This window comes from Enhydra lutris, unplaced genomic scaffold (genome assembly GCF_002288905.1).
Source record: "Enhydra lutris kenyoni isolate GAN:26980312 unplaced genomic scaffold, ASM228890v2 scaffoldscaffold7, whole genome shotgun sequence".
NCBI classification, from domain to species: domain Eukaryota; kingdom Metazoa; phylum Chordata; class Mammalia; order Carnivora; family Mustelidae; genus Enhydra; species Enhydra lutris.
In genome coordinates, this window is record NW_019154091.1 from 24,791,922 (window position 1) to 24,812,808 (window position 20,887).

Genomic DNA, 20,887 nt, shown 5'->3' on the forward strand with positions numbered 1-20,887 from the left:
TTCTCAGATCCCCTTGCTACCAGGTCCCAGTTGGATTCTGTCAGTTATAAATCCTCTCGTGCAGGACTTGGTAGAGAGAAAAGCAGCTGGGGCTGTTCTTCCTCAAGCATAGACTGCCGCACACTGAGACTCTGCAGCAGCCAGACTTGATGCTACTGTCTAGTCCAAGACCATGTACCAGCCGTGATCCTGGCCACGGTTTCATGTTGTTCCCAACCAACAGCACCACCTGCAAGCTCTGGGTAGCAGCCATGGTGACATAATCTGAACACTTGTGTTTTCCCTGCCTTCAGTGATTTTATAAGCACCAAATTCCTGTATTAAAAACTTCCTGCTGGAAATACCTAGAATGTTTCCTAATTTCCACACAAAACCCAGCAGTCTTGTCTGCACCACTCTTCCCTTCTTCTCTTCCAGCCACCTCTGTCCATCATGTCACTCTCTGCGTCCACATTCCTCATATTCCCTTTTGCATCCATGCCTTTGCCCACCCACCCTCTCTTCCTAAAAGATCCAACTCCTGTTCCCACTCCTCTTTCTCTCTTGGGCTGTTGCATATGCATCTTCCAAAATCCAGTTCAAATGTCCCTTTCTCAGGAAGAATGAGTTGGTTTCCCCCACCACACCGTGAGACGCTCCCAGGCAGAAATTAAGCTTTTCTTATCTAGAGCCTAGCACCATGCTCAGTGAGTAGATGAATCAAGCTGCAGCTTCATGATAGTGCACCCTGAGATCGGCGAAGCTCTAAGCGCATCCACAACATGAAAATGGTGAGTACCAGAAACAAAAGCTTCTTCTTCCTTTTTTTTTTTTTTTAAAGATGTTATTTGCTTATTTGAGAGAGAGTGTATGCACACAAGCAGCAGGAGCAGCGGGCAGAGGGAGAAGAGAGTCCCCGCTGAGCAGGGAGCCTGATGTAGGACTTGATCCTAGAATCCTGGGATCATGACCTGAGCCAAAGTCAGACGCTCAACTGACAGAGCCAACCAGGCCCCAGAAACAAGAGCTTCTAACCAGCATCAGATCATACACAGCTCTACTCCACTGAAGTCATGCTAATCATTCATTCACTCAATAAATATTACCATTACTATGCAAAAGGAAGTACTCTTGGGTGAGTGTGTGTTGGGGGGGAGGTCAGCCCCTTTATCTCTTTTTTAATTTTTATTTTTTTAAAGAATTTTTTTAAAGATTTTATTTATTTATTTGACAGACAGAGATCACAAGTAGGCAGAGAGGCAGGTAGAGAGAGAGAGGGGGAAGAAGGCTCTCCGCCGAGCAGAGAGCCCGAAGTGGGGCTCAATCCCAGGATCCTGGGATCATGACCTGAGCCTAAGGCAGAGGCTTTAACCCACTGAGCCACCCAAGCGCCCCCCGCCATCTATCTTTAATAATGGTACAGAATTATAGAAATGTAGTGCCAAAAGGAACTTTAAACATCATCTTATTTACTCTCCTATTTTCCAGAGAAGAAATGGAAAACAAGGAGGTTAAGTGAATTACCCTGGGTTATACAGCTACTTAACTACAAGGTTGAGGACAAAACCCAAGACTCCAAATATTCCTATCCAGCATCTTTGTCCCTTTGCCATGCCACACCTATCAAGCTAAGGCAAAATCTTTTAACAAGATGTTGAAGGGGTCATCTGTACAAAACTATCCAGTTTTCAGCATGTGTGAATTTTACAGATCACTAACTTGGGAGTGCAGAACATTGGGACTTTATTACACAAGCAGTGCTCTCTTTGCACAGCAAGTGGACACTGTGCAAAGTAACCTCAGCATTTGTACTGGGTTTCAGAAGATACATAGGAGATTGCCAGGTAGAGGACAGAAACATTGGGGGTTGGAGGAGAGCAGAGGTGCAAATGAGCATGGAGGCATAATTGTAATTGTTCTGCCATCTTTAAAATTCTCTATCCGGGTACTAGGTTGGTTAAGCATCTGACTCTTGATTTGGGCTCACGTTATGATCTCAGGGTCGTGAGATTGAGCTGCACATTGGGCACTACGCTGGGCATGGAGGCTGCTTAAGAGTCTCTCTCTCCCTCTGGCCTCTCCCCTACCCCCACAAATAAATAGATAAATAAATATCTCTATCAAAACATCTAAACTCCCTTACTGTTGACTATAAATATTTAGGGAAATTAAAAAATAGTAAAAGTAATATTTGTTAAATATGTAATCTAAAACATCAGAACGTCAAGGTGGTGCCTGTGGGGCTCAGTTGGTTAAGCATCCAACTCTTGATTTTGGCTCAGGTCATGGTCTCAAGATCATGGATCCATCTTCAGGTCAGGCTCTGAGCTCTGCACAGAGTCTGCTTGAGACCTTTTCCCTCTCCTTCCGCCTCTGTCCCTCTCCCTACTCTCTCTCCACTCCCCCTAAAATAAATACAGAAATCATTAAAAAATGTATCAAGAATAGTTTGAGCAGTGCTTTTTCTTCTTATCATATAAATGAGATAAGTACTGATCATCTTTCCTATAGCTTGCTGGATTATTATACTCCTTTCGAAGTTTGGGTCATCTTCCAAATTTTATCCTTTTACTTTTTTTTTTTTTATTTTTTTAAAGATTTTATTTATTTATTTGAGAGAGAGAGACAGAGAGATGGCAACACAGAGCACAAGCAGGGAGGAGACGAGAAGCAGGTTCCTGGCTGAGCAGGGAGCCCGATGTGGGGGCTCAATCCCAAGACCCTGGGATCATGACCTGAGTCTGAAGGCAGATGCCCAATCAACTGAGCCATCGAAGCACCCCCTTTGTACTTTTAATTCCATAAACTATCTCCAAGAGTTCACGCAATGTAAAGTTTTTGCAGGCAGCCCTTACCCAGAGCACCTCCAACCTTTCCCCACAATTGTCACTTATGCCAATAAGCTCACCTTCACTATATCCAGCATCTCTCAAGTGCTGACATCGACACTGTCATCAGTAGCAACACCAACACTGCCCGCCGTTTCCTCCTACGTGGATATCTGATTCAAAGTTTAACTCAAGCCTTATCCCTCTCTGCTTCTTTGCCTCACTTTCATCTTTGCTGACAAATTCTCTGTTTTGAGCATTCATTTTATTAAAAAGTCATGTGTTCTTATCATTGGGAAGAAGATGCAACATGACTAAGCTTTGCTGTTTGTGTGAACTGAGAACTCTGTGTGAACAACAGACCTGGTAAGGAGCGACACTGGACGTTGGTCCTGATGGGCATCTGCTTTTTGTGTAGTGATTTGTGGGCTGAAGCAGCAAAGTTTGTACTTTATGCAATTACTCAAGGTTAATATAGCATATCCTATCAGAGTAACTGAAATCTGAGCCATGCTATGGGGCGGGGAGAATGGTGTTATTTAACTAAACCATGGTAACTGACGTGTGCCTGTCAAAACTGTGTAAAGCAAGGACTACTTGTATATATTCTTTTTTTATTTATTTTTATTTTTTTTGCTTGTATAGATTCTGTGATTGAAATTAATTTCTATTTTAAGCCTTCATTCTACCTTGTGGCACAAATTAATTTCAGCAAATTCAGAATAATACCGGTCAATTCAGTTCCCTTCCCCCACCACACACTTCTTGCCACTCTCTCGAAGCAGTACTTGTAGTGGCAAGTACTTAAGAACATATTTCAGGGACTCCTGGGTGGCTCAGCGGGTTAAATGTCTGCCTTCAGCTCAGGTCATGATCTCAGGGTCCTGGGATCGAACTTCACGTCAAGCCCCTTGCGCAGCAGGGAGCGTGCTTCTCCCTCTGCCTGCTGCTCCTCCTACTTGTGCTTGCTCTTTGATGAATAAATAAATAAAATCTTTTAAAAAAACAACACATATTTCAGACTGGCTTCAACAACAAGGGGCCTTGGTGCTTACAAAGCACCAAGTGGAAGTCTAGAGGCAGGACGACTCCAGCTTTTTCACGCCAATCCCTTTGGTTCTTTTTTCCATATGCCAATTCTATCAGACTGCAGCAATTACAGTTCCACACAAACCAAGTTTAAAGAGAAGAAACATATCTTTGAAACACCTCCAGAGGAGTAAGAAAGAAATTTTGCAGAGATCCTCCAGAAAATCCCTCCTCATCATTGGCCCAAATTGCCTAACATGTCCATTTCAAGACAGATCATCAGCATGGGGTACAGGATTACCTTTATTCTATTGAGACCTGCCCCTGTAACTGAAGCATGGGGGCTCTGCAGGGGCCGAGGTGGGCCCTTGAACAAAACCGGGCTTCCATTAGAATGTAATAAGCAGGAAGTAGATGCGGGCCTACAGAGCAATTTCACGATGGTCCTCCCCGACTCCCTGCAGCCACATAGCATTGCATTTTGGGGTAGGACAAATGGCTTCTCAGTCCTCTACTCTTCAAACTGACCTCGGTGGAGATGTACATTTTTCCTTCTGCTCTCTGGTCCCTCCTATCCCTTTCAACATCCACTGTGACTTCCTTAGACCCACTTTGACCTCCCTGGTATCTCTTACTGGGTCTTCCTCATCCAGCCACAGGCAGGTTTTCGGCCCACATTCAACACAGCATGGGCAGCCGCAAAGAAAACTTCTAGTTCTCTAGGGCGATGGTCTTCCCTGCTTTGTGCGTGTCTCAGGGGCCCAGAGAAGTCTTGTCAGGCTGTCTCTGACTCTCTGCCCAGATGGTTTCAGGTAACGCTGGGCCTCATGTCTGTTCATTCTTCCCTTCGGAGCTGCCATCTCTAAGCTTCAACTCGATATGCAAAAGCAATTAGCCCTTTCAACCCCGCAAGGCCACTCTAGCGAAGTGTTTTGATCGTTTTGAGGACATAAATCTTAGAGAAACTCTTGTCTTATACACAGAAACACACATAAAGGTGTTGGTCATTCCATTTTTGTAACAACAAGAAGCTATAAGCAAAGTTCCAACAACGTGGATAGTGACATATTCATTATCACATAGTACTGAATACTTTCAATGAAATAGCTAAATCTGCACGCATCAACACAGATACATCTAAGATTTACCATATTGAGTAGAAAGAGTAAAATGCTAAAGACATGTACATTTTACATTATGTATATTTTTAAAGCACTTTTGTAATAAATATATATTTTATATATATATATATAATATAATAAATATAATAAATCTCACATCAGGATAGTTATTTCTTAGAAGGTAGGGGCTTAAAAGAGGAATGAGAAGAGGTTGGTGGTGGGCTTCAACTTCATCTACAATGTTTTATTTCTTCTTTTAAAAAAGATTCTAGGGGCTCCTGGGTGGCTCAGTTGGTTAAGTGTCTGCTTCGGCTCAGGTCATATCCCCAGGGTCCTGGGAATGAGTCTGGCATGGGGTTCCTTGTTCAGTGGAGAGTCTGCTTCTCCCTCTCCCTCTGCCTGCTGCTCCCCCTGCTTGTGCTATCTCTCTCCAATAAATACAGAAAATCTTAAAAAAAAAAAAAAAAAAGATTCTATTTATTTATTTATTTTAGAGACAAAGAGAGCATGCATGCAAGGAGGGGAGTGGGAGAGGGAGAGACTCTCAAGCTGACTCCATACCAAGAGCTGGGCCCAACGCAGGGCTCCATCTCATGACCCTGAGATCATGACCTGAGCCTAAACCAAAAGTCACCCCTTAACCAACTGAGCCTCCAGGTGCCCCTATTTCTTTTTTAACAAGGGGATCTGAAGTCAATATGGCAAATATTAACATTTGGTAATTGTAGGATATAAGTACTCCCATTTTTGTTATGTTAATCTCTATTGTATGTTGGAAATAATTTGTAATTTTAAAACTAAAATAAATATTTTTATATTTTATATATTTATATTTTAATATAACAATTTTAGAAAATGATCACCATCTCTTTACTGTAAGTCAGTGTTCTTGGACTTGGGGTTTTCATGGGTGCAGGACTTTATAACATCAGTCAGGATATCTGCTGCCCCTTCCTGGAGGAAGTCTGTATATCCTTATCAGTGTTGGACTCAGCATAGGCTCTACACTTACTTTTCCAAAGAAATACAGAAGAAGTGATGAGGGTCCCTTTGGAGCAGAAGTTTTAAGAGACTGCTCAGGGTTTTCTAGGCCTGTTTTTCCCTCTGCTAAGAAACCACATGTCCCAAGGAAGAGCTGTGCTCTCACAGTCCTAAGCAAGGAGCAGAGCTATAGCCCACCTACAATGACCATACTGCGTGAGCATAAATAAAACTTGTTCTCAGATTGCTGAGATTTACAGTTAGTCAGCTTAATTTTTAATTTTTAAATTTGATTTTTAAAACTTAGTTTTAGTTTTTAAATTCACAACTTAAAAAACATAATAAATGAGGAATCGATATAGCATGGGCTTTCAAAATCACTCTTAACTTCTCAGAACACCATTTCTCTCTCTTTTTAATGCAGAAGATGAAACAAAATAAGGAAGAGTTATTTAAAGTCAATTAATTTAACACTTTGAATGCTTGACTATGCCCACATCAGTCTCGACTGCCACAGCCCAATTTGGAATCAGACTTCAGGCAAGCATCATCAAGCAGTGGATTTGGGGATAAACCAGTGATTTCAAACTGGGATGTGTAAAGAGTTTTCAAGGGATAGGTATATATTCAAATAATTTTTAAGGGAATCAGCTTCCCTTCCATCTTCAGATTTCATTTGTATTCATTTTAAAATATCATAACTGATAATCTTGATAATTTCTAAAACTGATAAACTTGATAGCCTTGGTAATCTCTGGCCAACTATTATTTTGAAATGACAAGTTCCCATCTCCTCTTCCTAAGCTCCTTCTCCCATTAAAGAAAAAGAGTTTACATTCCACCCAAAGATTACAGAGGTGCACTGTTTTGAGTATAAAGTCTATAAAACTAACTTCTGTGATGTCCATACCGAGATTATTTTAAATATTGGTATCTATGCTGAGAATGTAAATAATTCTAGTGACTGGGTACCAAATCCTTTTGCAGGTCAGGGAGCTTCCAATTCTGTTGCTGTCAACATCATTGCAGCAAAACTAAGCCAGTTGTCACTGATTCTTAAAATAAGTAAGTAAATAAATATATAAATAGTACTATGTCATTTTTGGCAAGTACCTCAGAAATCAGTTAAAGAATTGGGTTACAATGCCTAATAAAATTTCTTCCAGTCCCATTAACTTATTTCTGTGAGTGAAATTTCTTGAGGCTTACAACTGGGGGAAAAAAAAGATAAATACATATAGTATTGATGCTGATCATTTTCTCATTCTAGCAATAATGAATTTTCTTCATGAAATGAGTGAACTAACTTTTTAAAGCCCCATCTAAGCTGCAGATTTCCACATAAAGGACTACTTTATATTGTTCAATAATTACTGATCAGCATTTGTAATATATTTGTGTTTTTTAATCAACTATGTACTAAAAAGCATAGATAACTAAAGCCTTATAGTCACAGAAAAATTTTATAATTTCAATTTCAATTTACAGACTTAGAGGAAGATGGTGAAGGAAGAGGGGACTCTTTCTAGTTTCATCTGGTCTCTGGAATTCAGCTATGTAGCTATCAAATCCATCTGAACACCTGTAAACTCAACCCAAGATCTAAGAAAATAATTGCTACAATTCTACAAATAGAAAAGTGACCACTTTTTGCAAGGTAGGAGGTGTGAAGTGAAGCTGAGGCGACATGTTGGAAGATAAACCATGGCGGGGGGGGGGGTGCTCCATTAGCAGCTACTGGAAAGTGACAGCAGTGGAGCACAGAATCAGAATGTTTAGAAGTCTGCTCAGGTGAGGGACATCCCTGCTCAAGTGAGGGACATTTAGAAGGTGCTCGGGTGGTGAAGCAGGGCAGAATGCTAGGTGGGACAGTGTGGTCTCAGGATCCCCTGGGGTCACAGAAAGAATGAGGGTGTCTGAGTGCTGCAGAGTTCCCAAGATTCAGAGTGAGGAAGCCAGCTGCCGTCTGTGAGCCAAAGAATGGGCTTTCAGCTCCGTGTTGCCATAAACCATGAACTGCTGCTGTGCAATCAGGCGACCATTCCCAGCAGGGGCCCGGCAAACAGCACTGAGATCCCACTCCCTTCCCCCCAGGAGCAGCAGCATAGTTGCACATTGCAGAGTTTGGAGACTCAAATTGGGGTCACATGCCTGAAATAAAAACACTTGGTCACAAGCTGGGTGATCACAGAGTGTGGACAGAAACCAGGGAGACAAAAGTGATGCACTGCTTGTCCCTGAGGGCCCACTGAAGAGTGGAGGCCACTGTCTTTCTTCATTCCCATCCTCTAAAGCAGCAGAAACCCTTCCAGGAACAAAAGCCACAGAGAGCAAACCGGAGCAACTTACTTAGCCTTACTTAGACTGACACACCGCAAGGGTCATGCAATTCCACTGGGGCAAAGACACTTGAGAATCAACACAACAGACCCCTCCCCCAGAAGATCAGCAAGGACATCTGGCTAAGACCAAGTTTACCAATCACACAGACCTGCAAAACTGTAGCGCTAGGGGAAGATGGTATATGGTTCAAGGTTTTCTCTCATTATTCTTTAATCTTTCAGTTAACATTTCTTTTTCCTTTTTTTCCCCCTTTCAACTAGTTTCTTATCAACTTTTTTTTTTTTTTAAGATTTTACTTACTTATTTGACAAAGAGAGAGATAGAGAGAGAGCACAAGTAGGGGGAGCAGCAGGCAGAGGGAGAGGAAGAATCAGGCTCCCCACTGAGCAGGGACTCTAACACAGGGCTTGATCCCAGAACCCTGAGATCATGACCTGAGCCAAAGGCAGATGCTTAACCCACTGAGCCACCCAGGCACCCCTTACTAATTCTTTTAAGTCTTTTTTAATTTTCATTTTTACATTTACATATATATATATTCTTCATTTTTGGTTTCCTTTCGTTGTATTTAATTTTATTTTTGTATATATATATATATATATATATATTTGTTTTTTTGTTTTTGTTTTTGTTTTTTTATAATTTTGGGATCCAGTTTCTTTTAAAAAGCAGACCCAAATACACCCAGAACCTAGTATATTACCCTGTTCTGTCCTCCTGTTTGATTATATTCTCGCTTTTTCCCTTTTTTTTTTTTTTTTCTTCTTTTTTGGTTTCTGATCTCTTCTGGTTTGTTTAGAATATATTTTGCTGGGGTCATGGTCAATATTTTTGTATTTTGCTCTCTCATTCATCTATTCTTCTCTGGACAAAATGACAAGACAGAAAAACTCACCCCAGAAAGAAGAACAAGAGGCAGTACTAACTGCCAGAGACTTAATAAATATGGATATTAGTATAATGTCAGAGCTAGAATTCAGAATAACAATTACAAAGATACTAGCTGGGCTTGAAAAAAGCATAGAAAACACTAGAGAATCCCTTTCTGGAGAAATAAAGGAATGAAAATCTAATTAGGCCAAAATCAAAAAGGGTATTACTGAGTTTGCAAGAAAAAATCACAGGCCACCTTCAAATGATATTATACTGTTTATATTGTATAAGAACCTTACAATAGCATACTTTCATTTCTCCCTGCCTGACTTTTGTACTGTTGTTGCCAAATATTTTACTTCTCTGTACGTTAAAAACCCCACAATGCATTGTTATCACTTTTGTTTTAAATAGTCTATTGTTTTCTAAAGTGATTTAATAAGGGAAAAAATTGATATCTACCCAAGTAGTCACCATTTCTGGTACTTGTCATTCCTTTTTGTAGATGTAGATTTCTTTCCATCTGGTATCGTTTTTCTTGCCTTAATGGACTTTAACATTTCTTATAGTGCAGATCTGTCAGTGATAAATTCTTTCTTCCAGCTCTTCTGTGTCTAAAAGCATCTTTATTTTGCCTTTTTTCCAACTTTATTGAGATATGCTTATTTATATCACATGTAAGTTTAAGGTGTACAGTGTAATGATTTGACATATATTGTGAATTGATTACTGCAATAAGTTTAGGTAGTATCTATTATCTCATATTTAATACAATGAAAAGAGAAAAAAAATTTTCCTTATTCTCATCCTTATGATGAGAATTCTTAGGATTTACTCTCTTTACAACTTCGAATGTAACAGACAGTAGTATTAGCTATAGCCATCATGCTGGACATTACATCCCTAGTACTTATCATGTAACTGGAAATGTGCACCCTTCTTTGTTTTTGAAAGATATTTTCAGTGGGTAAAGGATTCTAGGATGAAGGTTTTTTCTTTCAGTACTTTAAAGAAGTCACTCCACTGTCTTCTGACTTAGATTGTTTCTGGTTAGAAATCTCTCATCATCTTCTTCCATATGTAATGCATCTTTTTCTCTGGTTGCTTTTAAGATTTTCTTTCTGACTGGTTTTAAACAATTTGGTATGTGTGCTTTGATGTTCCTTTCTTCATGTCTCTTATACTAGGATTTGTTGGCCTTCTTGGATCTATGTGTTGGAAGTGTTTATTGACAGACAAATTTTCAGCCCTTATTTTTTCAATTATTTTTTTCTTTCCCTTCTTCTGTTCTTTGGAGACTCCAATTATGCTTATATTTGACTGTTTGAAATTATCCCACAGTTTTCTGATGTTTTGTTTCTTTCATTCTCTTTTCTGTGCTTCATTTTGGATGGTTTCTATTGCTACGTCTTCAAGTTCACTATTTTTTCCTACAGTGTCTAATCTGCCATTAATCCCCTGTATTTTCTTCTCCAGCATTATGGTTTTTAACCACTCGAAGTTTAACTTGAGTCTTTATATTTTTCAGTGTCTTTATTTAATATACCTAATCTTTCCTCTGGTTTCCTGAATTCATGGAATACAATCATAATACCTGTTTTAATGTGCCTGTCCACTAATTCTATCATTGTGTCACTTTTGAATCCATTTCCTTGATTTATGTCCTCATAGTGGGTTGTATTTCCCTGCTTTTTTGTGTACCTGATAATAATTAGTTGTAAGCCAGACAGTGAGATTTACATACTGTTGAGTGCTAGATATTTCAGTATTTCTAAAAATGTTCTTCAGCTTTGTTCTGCAATGCAGTGAAGTTGCTTGGAAACAGTGAACCTTTCAGGTCTTGTTTTTAAGCTTTGGTAGACAGGATCATCAGAAGTTCATTTTCAGTGCATTACCCTCACTATTGAGGCAATAATACCCTTTTTAGTATTCTAACCAGTAATTCATGAATTAGGAGATTTTTCCATGCTGGCTATTGGCAATAGGCACTATTCCCAGCCCTGGATGAGCTGCAAACACTATTACTTCTTCTCCTTTTAAGTGGTTCCTTCCCTGACCTTGGGTAGTCTCACATGCATGAGTACTCCACTAAACACTTAAGTGGGGCGAGGTAGGGGGGAACCTTCTGCAGATCTCCAGCATTCTTTTGGTATGGCTCTCCTCCCTGGAGTTTTGCCCTGCAAACTCTAGCTGCCTTGGCTTGCCTTGGCTTCCAGCTCCAATCTTGAGTTGGGGAGATTTCCAATCTCTCTCCAGGTTCCCTTCCCTATACTCCAACCAGGAAATATTCTCTGGGCAGTAAGTGAGGGCAATATTGGTCTCACCTTATTTGATTACTATCTCTGAGGATCACTGCCTGTTTTTTCCTACTGTCCAGTGTCTTGAGAGCCATTGTTTTATTTGTTTTGTCTGATAACTGTGTTTAAGGCGGGAGGGTAAATGTATTCCCTGTTACCATCTTGACCCATTTTCTTTTTGATTTTGTAATTTTTTATTTTCTAGAAAGAGCATTTTGGAGGGTTTTGTTATGAGAAAAAACTGTAAAAGTGATTTAAAAATTTTTGTGTGTTTTAGAAAATGTAAGTCTAGCTGAGCCTTTCCTTTTATTAAATTAGTCTTGTAATTAAAACATGCATGCTTTGATCTTAGAAAAATCAAACAGATGAACAGGGTAGGAATGACTGAGCAACGGGAACTATTTCTCTGTAGAAAATAGGCCTGGTTCTACCTAGAAAATTCTGTCCTGATTTTACACAGGCTACCATAAGCATAAAATGGGCCTCTTAACGCTTCTATTCTCACTATTCTGCAGCATTTCAACCATGGGGCTTTTGCTGACCTTATTCCCTTGGTCACTTAGTAACTGAGCCTCCTACTACATAAGAAAGACATAATAAAGCAACATAATAGAAAGTAGAGATTCTTATTGCAGTAGAGCTGTGGCCTAAGAGGCTGATCTCAATTAGTGTTAAAATCTTTAAATCTGTGTGTTGGTGTGAGCATGGTTGGGTTTTCCTTTGATATCTCTGCCCAGAGAAAGCATCTGAAATGTCAGGTCTGTTCTAATTTGGGTTGGAGAACATCTTGTTCTATTTTTGTTGCAGTTTAGATAATTTTAGATTATATGTGGATTCAGTTTCACTTTATAGTCTTTTACTAACTCTTAAAAAATTAGTACATCAAAAGAAATTGGGGTTTGAGACAAGGCTCATAAAATTCCTTTGATTGTCTTAGTTTTTAATTTATAGAGTAGCTCCATTACAATTACAGGCTCTCAAAGCTATATCTTTAAAAGACTAAAATTATCCAGAATTACAGCTATATAACAACACTACCAATTCTCTCATTTATTTAGATGAAGAACTAGTGGATGTTTCTGCATCTGTCTTACCAGAATTGAAAAGAGAAACATATGGCCAGATTCAAGTCTGTGCAAAACAGAGGCTGGCTCGACATGGTTCTTTCAGCACAGTTCAGGCTTCTGAGAGGATCCAGAGGAAAGTGAACTCAGAGCCCAGCAGCCCTTATAAAGAGGAACAAGGTATCTGCCTTTCCATATTCTGTGGAATCAGTCAGTTGTCCTGTAACAGTCACCCTGCCCAGGCATTTTAAAATAAGCTGACTCTAGGCCCTGCCTGTTTCTTCCACTTACCTGAAGTGAAATGATGGTTGGGGGTAAAAGAGTTGCTTGCTTCACAGGAAGTGAACATGGCCCCATGCCTGAAATTCATCCTAGTCCACCAGTAAAGATTAGCTGGTTTGCCAAGGTTGGTCTGTTTGATGCATGTCAGACATTCATCAAATTTACAAAGCAACACTTGTTTTGTTTTCTTTCTAATTATTGATAAAACCTAAATTCCCCATTAACAGCTAGCTTCTGGAAATTTCTCTCTTTGAATCAAAACCGGAATGGATTTCAGATAATCTTATAATCCCTGAGCAGTGAATAATGAATCCAGCTGTATATCATTGGTGTGTATAAATCCCCTGCCATATTTTGTTAGAGTTTTATTTTTCTTTTCAGGGTCAGGTGGCTACTCCTTAGAAATTGGAAGTCTGGCAGCTGTTTACCGACAGAAAATAGAAGACAGTTCACAGTGAGTAGTCTTCAAAAACTCTGAGTGTATTCTTTTTTGTTTTTTTAAGATTTTATTTATTTGAGAGTGAGAGAGAGACAAAGAGAGCGTGAACAAGGGGAGGGGCAGAGGAAGAAGCAGAGTCCCCGCTGAGCAGGGAGCCCAATGTGGGCTCGATCCCAGGACCCCAAGATCATGACCTAAGCCAAAGGCAGACGCTTAACCGACTGAGCCACCCAGGTGCCCTGAGTGTATTCTTTTCTATTTTCTGGTGTTAACTTTGACTCCATTGAAATGCCACCTATCAGAATGTAAATGTTAGCAGTCTTGCTCCTAAGTCAGCCATTTGTACATTAAGAATTTTCTGGGTTTCCCCTTTGTGCTCATCATTGTGCTGGGTGTAGCATCAGGGACACAAAAGTATGAAAAATTTATACCCTAAGCTAATGAAAGCTTATAGGGGAAAAAAATAAAAACAAATACATTGATAAAAGACAGTTTACTACTAACATGGCCCTGAGAACTGATAACTATAGTTCCTGGAATCACTTGTCATCACTGTAGCTAACTTTGTTTATGAACCACCAGGTTCCATTCTGAAAGTTTTATGTACAGTAACTCATCTAATCACAACAACAGTTGTTTGAGATTGGTACTCTCATCTTCATTTTACAGAAAGGAAACAGAAACCCGAAGAGGTTAAATAACTTGTCCAAGGGCACAGTGCTAAGAAGTGACAGAGCCAGGATTCAAACCCAGGCCATCAGACTCAAGTTTTGGGTCTGATTTAGAAGGAAATCACATATTATAGGAGGAAGCAGAGGAAATGCTAATGTGGGAATAAGAGAGGATTTTAATGACTGATTTGGGAAGAAACAGATTGTGAGGCAGGGTCGGGGAGTATGGGGACATACACTGATTAGTTTAGCCATAACGATTTGTACAAATAGGAAAGCAAAAGGAAACCTCATTCATAAAAAGAACTCGGGGTGTTGGAGGTGAATAGGTCAAACTGGCAAAAAAATATTATTTTAGAAGCCAGGTAGAAGAGTTTGGGTTTATGAGACAGACAGTAAAGACCTACAGCAGACTTCCTTGAGAACACCATGACTGTTTAAAGCAGGCGGAATGGCCCATCTGCAGCCATTCTGGTGTGGGTCTGAGCTGTGTCAGCTGCAGATGGAAAGGAGTGGAAATCAGTGTAAGACAGTGAGTCAGCACAACTCACCAAGATAGGAAGCGGCCTCACAAAGGACACCTAGGTCTCAAATGATGGTGCTGCTATTGGTGGAGATGTGGAGGGTGAAGGTAGATGACTGGAGGTAGGTAGGACGGTGGGGGATGTACTCAGTATAGGTATTTTGAGCTTCACAGAGCTGAGTAGTAGTGATTTCTCATTCAGAGGGGCTGCGGCCAGAGAGCTTTACTCATCTCTGCAGCCCAGGGCCCTCCATATGATTCCCAGCAGCATGTGGACAAGAAGACAAGGCAAAATACATCTTACTGATTCCATCAAAAAGGCTCAAAGAAATCCCTCTCCTCTGTTTACTCTTCTTAAAGGAGTCTTAAACAGGTTTTCCTAATTTGTTTCCAAAAATACACTAATGACATAACTTTTTTTGTTATTTAGAAATCTTTCTGTATAAAAGGCCCAGACATTGTTTTTAATCTATTAAATAGGGCTTAATTTTGAATGAATTGTGCCTAAAAATTGGAATTCTGAGCAGAATAAGAATGACAGAAAATAATTTAGTAGATAACTTTATTTCCTCACTCACTGCCCACTCCATTTGTCGCACAGTGGATTTGAGACACTCCAGATGTGTCCTTTCAGTGAACCTCTGGTCCAGTCTCGGCTATCTACCCAGAACGTCATTTAGTGCCTGAGTGTGAGCCCCGTCTTCCTTACATTCAAGCAGGCCGGTTGACCTTTAGTAGGCTGATCAGTCACTGATCTCTCAGTCACTCACTTTTCCTCCCTCGTCAACTGGCAAGGGGTAACTATCATTATAATTATGTAAAATTATTATGTTAGTCATGGGGCATTTGTGGGCCTGCTATGAGGTAGCAGTCACTATGTGCTGATAACTATTAGACATAGAGGAGGCAGGGGAGAGCCGGTGTGATCTCTGAGCTCAGAGTCCCCCAAGGGCTCACCCACCCCATCCCTAACCATCCGTCCAAGTTGTATGGTCATCTGCTCTGGAGTCAGCTCGTAGGTGCTCAGGGACACACTTTAGTATCAGCTTGAGCAGCATTATCTCATTTCTGCTTTGGTACGTCTCTCTTTGAGAAAGCAGAGAATCTGGTGGAATGTGGTAACTTGATGGGACCCATTATGTTCCTTTTTACTGCAGGAGGAAAGCCTTCGTCAGTAAGAGAGTGATGCCTCCGTCAAGCAGCCTGGACCCTGCTGCTCCTTTCCCTGGCTTGTCTGTTGACTCAGAATATTCTGCTAATCCTTTACCACACCAAGTATTTTCTGTGGCCCAAACGGACCTGCAGGCCTTCTCCATGCAGAACAGTCTGACTGGACGAATGAGTGTCTCACCAGCTTCGGCTGCCTCGGACATGGAGACCCTGAAACCAGCCCTGCTGGCCAGCCAGCCTGTGGTGTACGTGCCCTCCACCTCGCTGTTCATGCTGTACGGGAGCCTGCAGGAGGGACCGTCCCCAGGGTCCGGCTCGGGGTCAGAGAGGGACCCATCCACACCCTCAGTTCAGAAGCGCCTTGGGGAGGAGAGGAGGCCTCAGGAGGAGGAGCCAGCCACTAAAAGACAGAGCAGGGACTATGAAGACAGCCCTCTAGCTCTTGTCGTGCCCAAGGTAAGGGAGTTCGGGTATACAGATGTACAGATGCTAATAAGCCATTGAGTCTGAAATGTGAGGTATTTCATGTGTTGCTTATATAATTAAGCCCAGGACTGGCTCTGCCATAAAATCTTGCCATAAAGTAGTACTGTAATAAAAGTGACTTTTATAAAATTCCCACTTTGCATAAAATGCTAAAAAGTGTAAAAAAAAAAAAAAAAAGACACATAATCCTACCACATAGAGTCAATCACTGTTCATGTGTTTGTATATTCCTCCCCATCTTTTGGCTTATCCTTTTTTTCTTACATGAGTGGAGGTCAGTGACATAATCATCTGAATCCAGGATGCACGCGAGCTCCAGAGTCAGCAGTGTGATGGCTGCTGGTCTTTCAGTGTCTGTGTCCGTTCTCATCACAGCTTAGAGATCCCGTTTCCCCAGCTACAAAACGAAGGGAACACAAATATGAGCTGTTCACATCTCTCACTTCGTAGCCATTCAGAGGTGAACAAGATCTGACCAGTCCAACACTCAGGAAGCAGAAGCACGATCACGGCAGGCATCTGTGCTGGGTTCACTCGGCACCCGCATGGAAATCAGTCTATTACTGAGGATGCTTTCTCTTCTGTTCCTTTCTCTCACCAGAGTGACTCCTTCTAATTTTGTATATAGCCTAGGGTTGCAGAATGGCAGTGAAAGACTGACTGGTATATATAGGTCTTAGATAACCAAGACTGGCTTTGGGCCAGTCCTCCTGCAGTTGTTACTGGGCCACTCAAAGTCTGGGACCTATACCCTTTATGTGTCAGTAGCTCTGAAGTGTATCTTATTGTCTAAACACCAGGGCCAGTCTGTCATTGTTAAAACTCCATCATGTCTATGCTTAAGAATCCTAAGCCTATAGAAGTACGTGATAGGACACTGATTTTCAGACCATTGTAATAAGCGTGACTGAAACAACGGACATATGCAATTCAGTGTGGCACACATTGGTCTTTGACCTGTTTGTTTATGTGTTAGCTGCGTTGAGAAAGCTGCTATCGTATTTTACCACTGGGATTTTTCTTGCTTTTCCGGTTCTTCGTTGACTGTGCGTAGAAACCCTCAGAGTCCACAGACGTTGCCTCCCCCAGGATCCCAGGTAACAGCGGCTCTGTACCCCTCGAAGACACTCACATGGAGGCCCAAGTCTCAGCTGCAGAGGAGCCTTCGGCAAAGGGCACAGCCAACTGCTTCGTTTCTTCTGAGTGGGGAAATCCTTCGGGAGACACAGAGATCGAAAAGTCTTCAAAAGAAAATGAAAGCACCAAAGAGCTCTCTTTGCAACAGTACCTTTACGTGCAGTCGCCGGCCGGTAAGGAGGGTCCTTGTGTCTTAGGGCCCCTCGGGGTGGTCAGGTCATAAATTAGATTTTTACATCTTTTCCATGTCACCTGACAAAGTGGTTCATCAGTGAACTGCAGTCTACACAGCCTCTGAACCATTTCACTCTCAGCCCTTTCTTTCCCTCCATCAATGAAATGAAGGTAGAGGCTGCTATCACTTTGGCCAACTTGAAGGAAACTATGAAAATAATTAGGGCAAGTCATCTTTTTTAAATGCATTAAACTTTTGGCCACCTTGTACAGCTAGTGTGCTGATGTCTTGAATATCCAGAGGTACTCAGCGTGTCACTGTGGTCAAGGGCCGGGTCTAGAGAGGGCTGGACAGCAGAGCCACTCATTACCTGCATGAACTTAAATATTAAGGCATCCTCGTGGTAAAGCAGCACTCACGATGGCACCTGTGCCAGGTGGTACTCTCGAAACTGAATTAAATTTTATATTTAATTCATCTGAAACACTTCAGGTGCTAGTGCCTGACAGTAAGACTCCAACGCTGTCAGTGTTTTGAAATAAAGCTGAAATATAATAGATCCCTAATTTTTAAGACACGCATTGTGTACATAAATCTGCTCTCGATGCAGAGACTTAAACTGATTTTCCTGAATTTTCCATTCACTTCATAGGTTAGGTAGGTGTTATTATTGAGTTATCTACAAAACATTCTTTATTCCATTAGCAAATATTTTCTGAGGGTTTGATATAAGCACGATATTCAAAGGTGCAGATACACTGGTAAACAAGAAACAGACTCAGTCCCAGCTGAATGGAAATGACAGCCCAGCACTGGGATTCTTAGCTTTTGCTGACACTATGGTAAAGCCTGTAGATTCCTCCTCGGAATGTTTAAAAAATGCATAGAATTAATAAATACATAGGATAATAAAGGAGGCCAAATATATTGAAATACCATTAGAAAAAATTTTTTAAATTATAGTAATAAGAAGATCCGACAGTAGTTCCAGTGTTCTCATAATTTCAAAGTCGTAAGGAGCTTGACAGTCTAGTAACAATCTCCCATAGCTCTAATGTTATAGGAATATATATGTCAAGGTGCTAGTAATACTGTTGGATTTGTTGCCTGTGATCCAAGTTGAGGGAAATATAAATTTGTTAGAAGTTTACAGAAATAAAGATAAAATTTTTCCCATCCAAGTTCACTTTCCTCTTCAATTTGCATTCAGTGGAACACATGTTAATTGACTCTCTCTGGAGACACTGACATCCCCCACATTATCCCACAGTGGGGGGGGGATTTCAGTGGTGTCCACTGCTGGGGAGAAGCGGTGTAGGGTGGGGAGAGCAAGGGAAGGGAGTTGGCCTGGTCAGGTGGAATTCATTCACCGTGGGTTCCCATTTGGAAGGGCCGTGGGGTACATGTGCTGGAAGCATACGTACATTCTGTTGACTTTCACCTTGTTCTTCCGTTTCAGGATTAAATGGTTTCAATGTGCTCTTATCTGGCAGTCAGAACCCCCATGCCGTGGGACCCCCTTCAGGTCAGCTGCCATCCCTCAGCATTCCTTGCATGGTCTTACCATCTCCGACGCTGGGCCCTTTCCCCGTCCTCTATTCTCCCACGATGGCCAGGCCACTTTCCTCGGCCCCCGGTGCTCTCCCAAATGCGGGACCTGTGAATTTTGGCTTGCCTGGCCTCGGATCAACAGCTCATCTTCTCATCGGCCCTGCAAACATGGTTAATCCAAAATCATCAGCACTCCCCTCCGCAGACCCTCAGCTCCAGGGTCCACTCTCACTCAACCTGAGTCCAGAGATGCCAAGATCACACAACGTCATCCAGCCTGAATCCCCTGTGTACTCGGGGCATCCTGTCCCCATAGTAAAATTACAACAGGTGAGTTGTGCCGTGAGCCCAGGAAGGTCATCATTCTGCGATGGGGTCAGTTCAGTCTGCATTTCATGAGCTTTGCTTTTCGTCTCATGCCAGTAGTACAGAGGCTCCAGGTCAGGGTCTACCCAGCTTCTGTTGGAGACTGGAGGCTAGAGATGCTGTACTTTGAAGACAAAAATATTTTTTAGTTGTCAGTATGTTCCTTAAAATTAAAGGGATTTATTTCAAGGATGGTTCAGGGGGCTTGTTGATGAATGCTGAATATTCCAATGATTTCTCCAGGCTTTCATTTCATTAGATGAATGACAGGAGAACACCCTGAATTTTCATTGTACAGCTGTAGAAACAATTCAGGGAAACAGAAGTCTGGATACAAGCACAAAGATTCCAAGCATCTGTCATTTCTCAAAATGCAGTGTTTAGGAGGCTGTACACACACACACACACACACACACACACAAATGTACATATATGAATTTTATAATCAATATTAATTAATCAGTACTGTATTTCCTCCAAACTCCCATTTGTAGTTCGTCAATAAGCATGTGTTGGTGCCTTAGGCATTGTCCAGAGTTGTTCCTTTCTCTCACGGAGACAGAGTTTTATGTTGTGGCCCAAAATATTTTAGACAAATAAGTCAGAGGTTCCCAAGTTTGCTAGATGTTGAAATTAAACAAGTTAGTTTTTAAACAAGGTGATGAGAATGTGACATGCTTTCTGATCACCAGTCATGTGCCAGGCATTCATCCAGCCAGTTAAGATAGGAAAGTAAACAGGATAATGGTCCCTACCATTTAAGGGCACGTTAAGGAGATCAATATGCAACATTTAACACAAGAAGATACATAGTAGCAAGTGTACAAAAAGAGCCAAGACGCACATACTTACTGTATGCCTAGCATGGCCCAAAGTGCTTTATAAATATTATCTTGTCTAATTCATACAACCCCGTCACCTTTGTCACCCCCACTGTATGGATGAAAAGACCGAGGCACAGCTTGGTTAAGTAGTTTGCCCATGTCAGCCAGCTAGTCGTGCTGGTGGCACGCTCCCAGCCTCTTCGTTAGGCTGCCTTTCCGCCCACAAAACAAAGAAGTGAATTTCCGGTTGTGGGAAGTGTTGGGGAGGCTACAAAGCAGAGGAGTGGGACAGAAAAGCGAAAAGAACACCGCACAAAGATCGTACTGACACAGGTCAAGAAAGAGCTTAGTTCAGAGACCGAGAACAATTTGACTTCACCTGTTTGTGTTTGCTCTTTTAGTCCCCAGTTCCCATGACCCCCAAGAGCATCCGACGCACACATCGTGAGACATTTTTCAAGACGCCTGGCAGCCTGGGAGACCCTGTCCTTAGGAGAAGAGAAAGGAATCTGACACGAAACACCAGCTCAGCACAGAGGAGACTCGAAATCCCCAGCAGCGAGGCTGACTAATCCCACGCCTTGCCAGACGGGGGTGGGGCTCCCCCGACCTGACCTTCCCCATCCCAGGTGATGCCCTGACACTGAATGCAAAGCGGGATGCAGACCGTCCGGTCTTAGGCACACATCGTCCTCTCTCTTTCACCTGCTGGTTCTAATGTTAACTTCCCATCATCATGAATCATCTA

General features: G+C 41.6%; 1 protein-coding gene across 1 annotated transcript; it reads left to right on the forward strand.

The window, feature by feature from the left end:
• The first annotated feature begins 4,276 nt into the window (after positions 1–4,276).
• On the forward strand, positions 4,277–20,749 carry LOC111142337 (transcription factor E2F7-like). Its single transcript, XM_022495371.1, has 7 exons — positions 4,277–4,322; positions 12,510–12,695; positions 13,179–13,251; positions 15,588–16,056; positions 17,141–17,396; positions 18,858–19,279; positions 20,541–20,749. The coding sequence occupies exons 1-7, from the start codon at positions 4,277–4,279 to the stop codon at positions 20,709–20,711; spliced, it is 1,623 nt and encodes a 540-aa protein (XP_022351079.1). The 3' UTR covers positions 20,712–20,749.
• The last annotated feature ends 138 nt before the right edge of the window (positions 20,750–20,887 follow it).